The sequence below is a fragment of the Scomber japonicus genome, chromosome 9 (assembly GCF_027409825.1).
Source record: "Scomber japonicus isolate fScoJap1 chromosome 9, fScoJap1.pri, whole genome shotgun sequence".
Classification (NCBI taxonomy): Eukaryota; Metazoa; Chordata; class Actinopteri; order Scombriformes; family Scombridae; genus Scomber; species Scomber japonicus.
The window spans coordinates 28,590,649-28,601,561 of record NC_070586.1 but is presented as its reverse complement, the minus strand read 5'-3'; the positions used below and the strand labels follow the sequence as shown (position 1 = coordinate 28,601,561).

The window sequence follows — 10,913 nt, the reverse complement described above, 5'->3', positions numbered from 1 at the left end:
GGGTTGGAGTTACTTCAGTGCAAAATTGTAAATTCATAGCTGGTTTACAGTCAGACATTTTTTCATTACATTGCTTTGAAGTCAAGGGAATATGAAATGAAACTGTCTGTGAATAATCTAATTTTTCACTAACTGTACCTGAACAGTTGCCAACCCTGCCTACGCTGTATCCTACGGTACTGTGCCACACCTGTCACAGACACGACATCATCTCAGAACAGAAGAGCTGAGTTGTTGCTTTGTCGAGTGGCAAATGGATAAACCTGAAAATATAGACTTGATACATCAGTCAGTGTCAATGGATTCAAGTATAATTTTGCAATATACTCTGTGTGCAAATGCATCGGAAATAATAAAAACATTCTACCTCATTAAAATGCATGCTTTTCCTTCATCAATGGTAGACAACCACAGTAAAACTGTAATGGAAGACCCTCACCCACACACAAGTGTCACAACCAATTGGACATCCCTGAGACAACTCCATTTGATCTGACGTTCTTGTCTGTGTAAGGCATGCTTTCAAGGTGGAGAGCTTCCGGGCTTTTGCTCTTGTGCGACAAAAAACAGTAGAAGAAAGCAACGACATACTCACAACACCTACTAGGCTACTTTACTAACTAATTCAACTACGTGGGACAACACAGTTACAAGCGCCAATGTCAGGGGTTGGAAAATGCAACCATTGCCTCCTGTTGACATGCAGCTAAGACATCACCATGAGCGGTCAACAGCTCAAACAGATCTAGCGTTAGCTAACACTGGACATCCTATGTGTGCAGCTGTGCTGATTTAATTTGTTTGGTTGGTCAGTAAACCAACCAAAGTTTAGAACATAAAGATCACAATGACTTTACGGCACCAACAAACAAGTGGAAGCAGTATTGTGTTATTTTGTTTCTTATTTTTGTGTGTGTGTGTCTGTATGTGTGTGTGTGTGTGTGTGTGTGTGTGTGTGTGTGTGTGTGTGTGTGTGTGTGTGTGTGTGTGTGTGTGCGTGTGCGTGTGTGTGTGTGTGTGTGTGTGTGTATGTGTGTGTTCATGCATATACAGGCTTTTTGTGTGGTTTGTTTCTATGTGTGTGTGTCTGTGTGTGTGTCTGTGTGATGAGTGAATAACTTAAGCTTGAGGCAAGGCAAGGAATGTTTCAGACATCAGTGCCTAAATTTACTGTGTTCTATTTTTTGTTCATTTTAAAATATTTTAACTACCGTATTTAGGCAGTGGCTGTGTAGCGTGTACATTTTCATATCAGGGTCATTGTACATGAATTGTAGACAGCATCCTGTTGGTCCTTGTTTGTTGGGGGAAGAAGGAATCAGTCCTTCAGTGTACCTGTCCATCTTTCTGTCAGTGGAGGAGGGAAGGGGTGGGGGGCTTTTGCCATCTCAGTCTGAGAAGAGACTGGCAAAAGATTTGCGTAGATTGCGTATGGTTTCAGCCTTCACCTCATCCTGGCTAAGGCTGGCTCGTGGTGTTGGGGTTTCTGGAATGTTGAAGGTATTTGTAAGAGACTGGGATTTGCTATAAAGAGAGGAAAATGGCAATAGAGGAGAGAAGGAGGCTATTAAAGTCATGCAGCAAACCCATGGAATGAAAAAACTGGAGCACGGCTGGACAGCGAGAGAGAGAGGAGAGAAGAGGCTCAATCAAAGATGACAAAAGCGCATTCCTTCACTAGGGTCATTCAGTATTACCTTATCATTTCACGGTATCGTTTGAAGATGATATGAATAGTGAATGACTTTCTGGATGCAACAATTGATGATAAAGTCTTTTAGGGCTCCATCTCAAGTCCAGTCTCAGGATATAATAACTCATTCATCAATGATTCCATCAGCTGGAGAATGAGCTGAGGTAATTATAAAGATTTCAGTGCTGAAAGACTAACTATTTTGGTTAATTGGGCATTTCTGCAGGAAATTACTACAGAATTCAACAAATTGAGAATAAATATATAATCTAAATGAAAGCCAAAAGGTAGGCAGCTGGAATAAATGGTCCATTTTGCATTACTGTGTTGTGTTCTGTCTTTATTCTGTTTTGTTACTGTTCCGGTTTATTTTCTACTTATTACAACTGCCAATATTTTATTGATTTAATCTTCTGGTAAAAAAAAAAAAGTATTTTAACCAACAGTACAATGGATTTTGTCACTGTTCATTACAGCATCAATGAACACAAATCTGTGTTGCATATCATTTGTTTAAATGCAAGAGTATTCACTAGGAATTTGTTTCATTATATTGCTTCAAATATGTCATCATACTTTCATTTATGTGACTGATATGAATTAATAATAAGAATATACAATAGTATTAAGACATTCTATATTAAATAACTATTTCTGGGGGAAACTGCTTAAAATTGCATTAATTTCAAAAGTTGGGAGTATGCAGAGTAGTTGGCATCATAAACTATAGAACTATAGTTATTTAGAATATTATTGTCCATGCTTGAGACAAAAACAATAGCTTATAGTTGGCGCTTGAATAAGTTAAAGCGGATATGTGAAAGTTTATAATACTCAATCAAAGAGTTTTTAGTAGAGAAATATATCACATAACATACAGTAGTCTGTGACAGATGTAATAGATTTGTTGTGGTTATGAACAACTGCAGGCCAGTTTTACAAAGTTGTTATTTCAATGTATCACATTCCAGACATTCTGAAGTGCTATGTTTTGTGAAACTGCTACAGAGGGACTGAAAAATGTAGATATATCATGCACATTCAGGTGGCTTATAGATCAGTAGAAAATATGAATAGATTTTCTATTTAGCATGCATATCTTGAGGCAGGCAAAAAGTAAGAAAAAATCTTCTGTTTGGTTCATTTTATGAAAAATGAGAGAGAACTGATCCCAACTCATTGATCATAAACAGTTACTTACTTTAGTTGTGGAGAGCCGCCCATATTCGGGTTGTCCTGACTGGGCTTCTGTGGGGGCTGAGGCTTCTGCTGCAGTGGGGGTCGTCCTCCTGGGCCTCCCTGGCCCGGGGCTGCAGGTCGTGGCTGCTGGGTGGTGGGCCCTCCAGGACGCCCTGGAGCCCTCGGTTGCTGTGACCCTCCCTGTGACTGCTGCCTCGGTGGTTGTGCAGGCCTCTGTTGCTGGGGTTGGCCCCCTGGTGCTTTCTGGCCTGGCGTAGGTTTCTGCTGCTGTGAGACAGACTGTTGCCTCTGAGTTTGAGGGGAACCGCTCTGGCTTCGCTGAGGAGAACTCTGACCAGAAGGAGGCCTCTGGGCTGGAGGAGCTCCTTGACCTGGCCGTTGCTGTGCTGCAGATCCTTGGCTAACCTTGGCCTGGGCACTTGGGTCACCGGTGCCTGGGCTGGCTGCAGATTGTTGGACCTGTGCAGGAGGTTGGCCTTGAGGCTGTGGACGTGGCTGAGATGGGGGACCTTGCTGAGGACCACCTAAAGGAGAAAAACAGGTAGCAGCAATCATATTATACCTTCTTGATATCCTTGCTTTGTGAATAATGTGAAGTTTTCAATCCATGTTTTTGTTACCCTTCTTACCCTGGGGAGAGGGGCGCTGTTGAGCCTGTGGTACTCTGGGCTGTGAGACAGGCTGAGGAGACACTGTTTTCTACAAAGCACACAAGTTAAAAAGCAGTGAGTGAATGCCAAAAATGAAAAAAACAAGAAACTTTTTCAATGATGGAGAGAAAAATAAAACCTTTCAACCACAACATTTGTACCACCAACCATCAAAACTTTGTAGGGACTGATGTGCAATGTTGCAAGATTGCTGAATGATACCAGTACACAATATACTAATCCCCTTGGCACCTCTGGATGGATAAGTGGCATCTGTCAGCTTTTGAGCCATAAATTTTGTCTGTAATGTTACCACCTCTGATGTCTCTGCTATTAAGCACAGAGTGCCATAGGACTCACTGCTAGGCTCATTACTATTCACTCTATTGGCTCATGGTGATATTATTCCTGAATCTCAGCTGCTACGCCGATGACACCCCCATTTAGCCTGACATCTGCCCTTGAGAACTGTTTGTCTAAGATGTCAGAAGCGGATGTCGGCTCAGTCCCTGCATCTGAATGAAAAATACTGTGACAGTGTTGGTCCATTCAGACATAGATATTAATTTTAAGACATTTCCATACATTTTGTCCTGGACCTGTTTTGATCTTTTGAATTGTATTACAAAAATTAGACTTTTCCATTTTTAAAATATAGTTGTTACTGTTTCCAAAATACCTGTATTTTTAAAGTTTATGCATGTGTACCTGCAAACACATATTTTAGTTTTTGTGTTTTGTTGATATTTTCTGTTTTAACGTAAGATGTGCAGAGACAGCTTGTTAGTAATTGTGTAACTGTGGTGAGATTACTGGGCTAAGAATAGAATATTGGTGGTTTGAGCACCTGTGCTGGCTGTCCCGCTGTGGAACGAACTGTGGAAGAGCTTGAAGTGCGTAGAACAATCTGGTTCATCTTAGAAACCACCAGTTCCGCAATCTGAACACGATCCTCATCCTGCTGGTCTCCAATCAGTGGCATTGAACAGTCATCTACCTAAAAAGTCAAAATGATGTGTTGTTGGATTTCCATTTTGATCACAAATAATGATTCCCTTGATTTTATTATGTGGCCTTTTAGTACCTCTATAATGTAGTCCTTGCCATCTTTACCATGAAGAGCTTCCACAGCACAGATATCCAAACCTCCAAAGATGTCAGCACAAGAGTCCACCCACAATCTGTACCTGAAATGTCATATCAAACAGAGCTATAATAGTACAGTGAGATTTATATGACACACAGTCTCATGCTACACCCCATCCATGAGCTCTTACTTGTCTGACATGGCCACCTGCTCAAGTATAGATGAGCCAGTGTTGGTTTTCCAGTTGCCAGAAATTGATGTTCTCCTGTTAATTACAATAAAAATAGAATTAACATGTTTGCTGTTAACATGGTGATCTGTCTATGAAATGCCAAGACATGAAGATAGTGGAATGCCAATTTCACTCACATGTAAGCCTTGTAATTGTCGCCAATCTTCTGGATGCGGACATCATACTTTGCATCAATAAATGGCTCAGATGTAGCATAGGTCTTTGTCAGTGCCACGACACTGGCGATATCTTGAAAATCATACTGATTGTCAACTTTCACCTGAGATAGAAAGATGTAAAACATAAATATGTTAGTATATACTGGTCCAAGGAATATTGTGGTCACCTTGAACTTAACAATTCAACTGAGAAACCCAGTACTACCTTTCCCATTCCTGAGTGAGCATGGCCCATCTTTACCACTACAGGGAACCGGGGGGAAGTAATCTGTAGATCAGATATTTAGATTATTATAATAAATGAAAACAGACTTCAAAGATACTTTGTCAATTAACTTTATCATAGTGACATAGTGATTAACACAACAATTCATTCATTCATTCCATTTAAAATCAAACAAGTGAAAAACAGAGCACTCCTGCAGCATTTCTGATTGACATTCTGATTGATACTGATGGCTAAAAGCAGATTCAGTACTGTCAGCCCTTGACTGCAGGGGTGGAGAAAGACTGTTGCTGCAGAGCATCTAAGTGTAACTGCAGTGACACTGATCTGGCACACAAAGAGGCAAAAATTGAGCCTCTGCCCAAAGAAAGCAAGACACTCCCCAGAAAATTAGATTGGTCTCAGCTGCTACATGAGATGGAATATTGACATGGAGGTGAATTATCCTCCTAACATGTGATCCATGCAGAGGGATAACCTGTCTGTGTGTGTGTCCCTTTAAGGGTTGTTTAGCATGAGGACATACCCATCAGTGCAAGTAGAAGGGGGAGGAGGAAGAGAAGGAGAGCAGATGGCAAAGAACTCACCATTTCCTTGTGATTTGGATAGTAAACCTGCTCAATCAGTGGGAACTCCTCTGCGCCCAGTTGCTTGTGCAGTCTAGTCATCTGAGCAAACTGATACGGACACAAATCTTTTCAATGCGGCATTTGTAATCTACATTTTATATGTCTACTCAACCAAAACAGTTTTGCAATATGGTTTTAAATGAACAATTTAATCAATAAAATAAATACTTAAAGACTTACCACCCATGGTTTGTCACAGAAATTGTAGACAGAGTGTAAAGAGTTAACACTTGGCAGTCCTGCATATTGCAGTCCAATCACTATATTCCGGTGGTCTCCATTCTTGTCCATGCTGAAGGCATGCTGTCTAATCAGCACAAAGTCTGGCTTAAAGGATCTGGGACAGGGGACATTAGCGAATCATTAAACTGCAAGTAAACCTTATCAGTTATTAGGCATAAAGAGTGTAGAGATTTCGAGATGAACCCATATTGTGTCTTATGTGCAGCAAATTATCAACCATTTTTGACTCGTTAAAATATTTCATAAAGGACTTACTTAGTAACCTTGTGCCCATTCCTGATTGCATCAATGTCCACATTATAGGTGCCTGTGGAGTTGACCACCAGGTTGATTTCAGAGAATTCTGCCTAAAAAGACAAAGGGAAGGTCATCCATATAAATATAAATAATCAAAATCAGAGCAGGAGGGCAGTGAATGATTACCTATTCTACATGAGTCAGGCTGAATAGGGTATAATTACAATTATAATATGACAGACTTTATCTGAAGTGTGTTCTCCCTGTTAAGAGGCCACGAGGGAAATAATAAAAATGCCAAGGCAACATGAAATTAGAGGACAAAAATAGGTGGCAAGGAAAATGCCTGAGGCAGAGAAAAAGATCTTGAAACTTTCTCTTCAAAGTGCTATTGGGTAGATGGCAGCATGGATAATAACTTAAACATTTGATTACTCTTTTTAGCAAACACATTACTATTCACTCATTTATCAAAATGATAAAACATGTGATTTTACCACACAAAAAGATTATAATCAAAGGTTTACATCACTTTGATTGACTTTGTGACAGCATATCTCAGACAACATCTTGAATATTTTATCTAATATGTCAAAAGAAAGCACTTCAGTGTGGAAATGAATGCAACAGTCCACTCTTCTAACAACACTCACTCATTAGAGCACTGGTCCCTGGGACATTCATCATTCTAAGGGCTATTTGTGAACAGAGTAAGAGCTCCCATCCTACGAGATGATTCATCTGTTATTTGTTGAAGAAACCATGAATCATTTTATGTTTGTATTAAGCACATTGTTGATCAGAGCAACTAAAATGCAAATGGACACATTAAAATATATCTACCTGACAAAATTACCTCTCAGGGGAGATAGACATGGCATAGCTTCAGACAATAAAGGCATATAATCACCACAGGATCCAAAAAAAGATAATTAAGGGTTCAATCCTATTGTTTTTGTGCTGCTTGATCATTATTATTATTTTTCTTCTTCTGAAATGTTTTCAGAAAATTCCTGTGAGATGCTAATACAACAGACATGAAATGTTTCAAAATTTGCCAATTGATTGGATATTGTGTGCAAGTGCTGCCCAAGAAATATGACCTAAGTCAGCCTGATGGTGGTGCTATAACAACAAACTTTTCCTGGATTCTGTGTCCAGACGAATCTATGCATATACGCAATGCCCATTTTCGCCTTGACAGATTTTCCAACATCTTGAATTTTGGAAAGACACATTTTTGACATCTCCTTCTAAACAATTAGTCCAGTTGCTACCAAATACTCTTTGAATCATTATTTGACCAAGCTTATCAAAACTTGCATTACACTTGTAAAAATCTTATTTATTTTTCAAGATGTTGACCAGTGAACTTCAACATAAAGTGGCTGAGTACATAAATAGATCAAGGTCAACAACCTTTGGGTAAATCATCACAAAACTTTCAGGATATATCCTGTACCTGAAACATACCCTGAAAGTTCCATTCAAACTGACTACTTTGGGGCACTACAAATGCAAAAAGGGCCATAGCACAGCACAAATTAAACTATAAATCAGGACTGTCCAATCGTTACAAAAATGGCAGTCTATTTTTCTTAACTTTGTTAATCATGTGCAACTATTTTGAAATCACTCACTGCAAATTCAGCCATAAATCAATGACAGTTAGTCCAGACGTCACCAAAGTTAGTGGATTTAAATAAGCTGTTGGAGCTTTCAACTTCCACCAGTCTGTGTTGGCTTCAACTCTGGAATTACTGCTTGTGGCTATATTTTATAGCTGCTTGTGCTTTTAGTGAGAATACTGACCAATGATAAATACAATTAAATCACCCAATACAATAATGCCAATGCCACTGCCTTCATCTACAGAGGAAAATAAATCAGATGCCATGTTAATAACTTCTGACTCAAGGTGGCCAAAGACCATCAGCATCAACAAAGCACACACAAAGGTTTCACAAAAGAAAGATTTGACACCCCTTTAACTGAAAGCTCAGTGAAGCCACTCTGTTGTCTCATGAATTAGTCCAATAACTAATTATGTTTTTATTTTAAACATTAACTGTTCTTCTGGTACAGGGCGTAAAGATGAACACAAACAAAGCAAGCAGTTACAAATGTAAGACTTACCTGCTCTACTTTGATGTCGTATTCACCATGGACCTTTCTGCCTCTGAAAACCTTTACCCTGCACATGAAACAAGGAGTTAAATCCAGCTCTTTGCATGTGTGGAAAAAAAAACATGGAATTAATTTGGCATTTTTCCTTGTTATTGGCAGCTGACATTATCTTCTGTTTGCAGAACATTTTAAAACTCTCATGTCAAATCCAGCTTATTTGATCTTATATTATAACATTATCAATATATTCATAAGTTGTATCTTAGATCAAGCGAAGAAAAGATAAAGAAACCAAGCAGCCTACAGTTTACAGGCATATAGATAAGTGTTTAACTGACACAAATGGACTATTGGTCAGAAGGTTTAACATCCACCCAATAGTTAGTATTCAAATCTTCACCCATCCTGCATATTGTGACAGAATGAGAAAACCACATTGATTGTTTTCTGTGGAATGGAAGGGTCTTAATGTGATGATTTCACAGGGATGCTAACTTTATTATATCCTTTTAAGACATGTAGAATGTAGTATTTCTCCACTTTGGACTTGTGCATACAACTATCATAAGCATGCATGTTGTGTGCAGCTTTAGCCTGTCTTGTAACTGTAACTGTAACCATGCGATGAAGCCACTCGATTTACAACAACTTGCATCATCATGGTGGCATTAGCCAATACACAGTGCAGTGGCATAATTTTAACCCTTTTAAAATGCAGGATGCAACATGGCTTTGTCGCAAGCAGTAACTGCTCGTCAAACGAAAATGGCTTCTCTGCCGCAAGTCTGTTGCGCCTTTGCCATGGCACCATCAGCGCACAAACATATCTGCAAGGTGTTTCTGCTCTGAGGAGCCAGCGGGATGTTACACGTGATGTATCTCATAGCACTGGATGAATCATGACCTTCGAGATGTTAGGCCACCGCAACCCACGGTCTGGCACATATTTTTGTCTAGACGAGGTACCGCTCTGGCAATGCGCACTGCTCTTACCAGTCGGTCTGCTGGTCATCAATAACCAGGAGGACCTTGGCACTGCTGGAGACACCAGCCCGATCTGCTGCCTCGGATAAGGTCGCAGCCGCAGCAGCTGTAGTCTGTTTGACAGCATTGGATATAGATGAGAAGAAGCCGGAGCCTCCACCTCCTGCCTGCTGCGGCTGCTGCGGCGGCTGCTGCTGCTGCATCTGGCTGGTGGACTGGCGCCTCTCAGACGGCCCGGGCGACACTGCGGGGCTTTGCTGCGGTGGGTCGGGGCGTTGGAGATCAGTCATGTAGCCATTAGGCAGGTTGGACATGAAATTGCTGTCCGAGAGTCGTCGACGTAGGTAGTTCATGATGGAGGCTTATTAAAATGTCAGGGAGAGGTGTCCAAATATCGTCCCACAAGATGAGACTTACAACTCGGGTGTGCAGTGACAAAACGGAATGACTAGGCTACTTTTCCATGTGCAGATACGTGGATCAGTGTTACCTAAAGAAAAACAATAATTGTTGTGTCATCCATTAGGAGCAGATTTGAACATATCTGATTAAAGCAGCCAGAAATTGAAAATGTCGTGACTGTGTAGCCTGAGGAATTGGCTATAGTAAATGAAACACAGCCTCTTGACAATGAAGCAGAAAAAAATGAGGCGAGTGGCCACAATTGACTCTAATGAAAAAAACAAACTATTCTATCTGATGGATTTGGCCAATGAAGCCACCTATCAAAGCAAGCACTTGTAATCCATAGTAATAGCCATAACAAGGTATAATAAAGCCTACCTGGGAGCGCATCCAAACTGAGCCGCCCCTAAAGGATGCAGTGATGCCTTATTATCGTCTCACACTGGAAAACCTTCACACAGGTGACTGGTGTCCTCTGAGGCCGTGCATTCGGGCTTGAACCTGTGTAATCAAATCTACAGCCCTTCCTGCATCACCGCCGTTCTCCCTGTCCTGCCCCTCAAGCCCCAGTTTTTTCCGTCTGCCCTGCGTCACTCCCAGTCATCTTCAGGGAAAGGAGGATGGACCAGCGTCAAGCTAGAGAGGATGGGAAACAACACTCCCGGATGTTGCTTTAAAAATGAAATACAAGTATGAATAAGGCATTTTAATTCTTACTGTAGGATTTAAAGCCTGTGGTATTGGCTGCTTATACCAGGTTGAGATCACTGTCAATAACATGACTGGTTAGAAAAACAAGTAAGTGGCAGATTTCTATCTGGCTCGAGAAAATGATGGACATTTTCTTGTTGTTTTCTTTTCTTGCTAAGTTAAAAAAAAAAAAAAAACATACAAATAATCAACAGATAAATTGATAATAAAAAAATAATAATTATTAGCTGCAGCCGTAGATTTAAAATATTTAGAGAGGTGGCAGACTGTTGAAAATACTTTCAAATCTTTTACACTTTTAAAGTGCATC

The 10,913-nt window shown here is 40.3% G+C and overlaps 1 protein-coding gene across 1 annotated transcript; it reads right to left on the bottom strand.

Annotated features, from left to right (window-relative positions):
• Window positions 1-1,388: 1,388 nt before the first annotated feature.
• syn1 (synapsin I) lies at window positions 1,389-9,840 on the bottom strand. Its single transcript, XM_053325253.1, has 13 exons — window positions 9,497-9,840; window positions 8,513-8,570; window positions 6,395-6,486; window positions 6,077-6,233; window positions 5,855-5,944; window positions 5,247-5,309; window positions 5,000-5,142; window positions 4,821-4,895; window positions 4,628-4,730; window positions 4,391-4,540; window positions 3,523-3,592; window positions 2,895-3,417; window positions 1,389-1,524 (listed from the first exon to the last, which is right to left on the bottom strand). Exons 1-13 carry the CDS (start codon window positions 9,838-9,840, stop codon window positions 1,389-1,391), a joined length of 2,004 nt encoding a protein of 667 aa, XP_053181228.1.
• Between the last annotated feature and the right edge of the window lie 1,073 nt (window positions 9,841-10,913).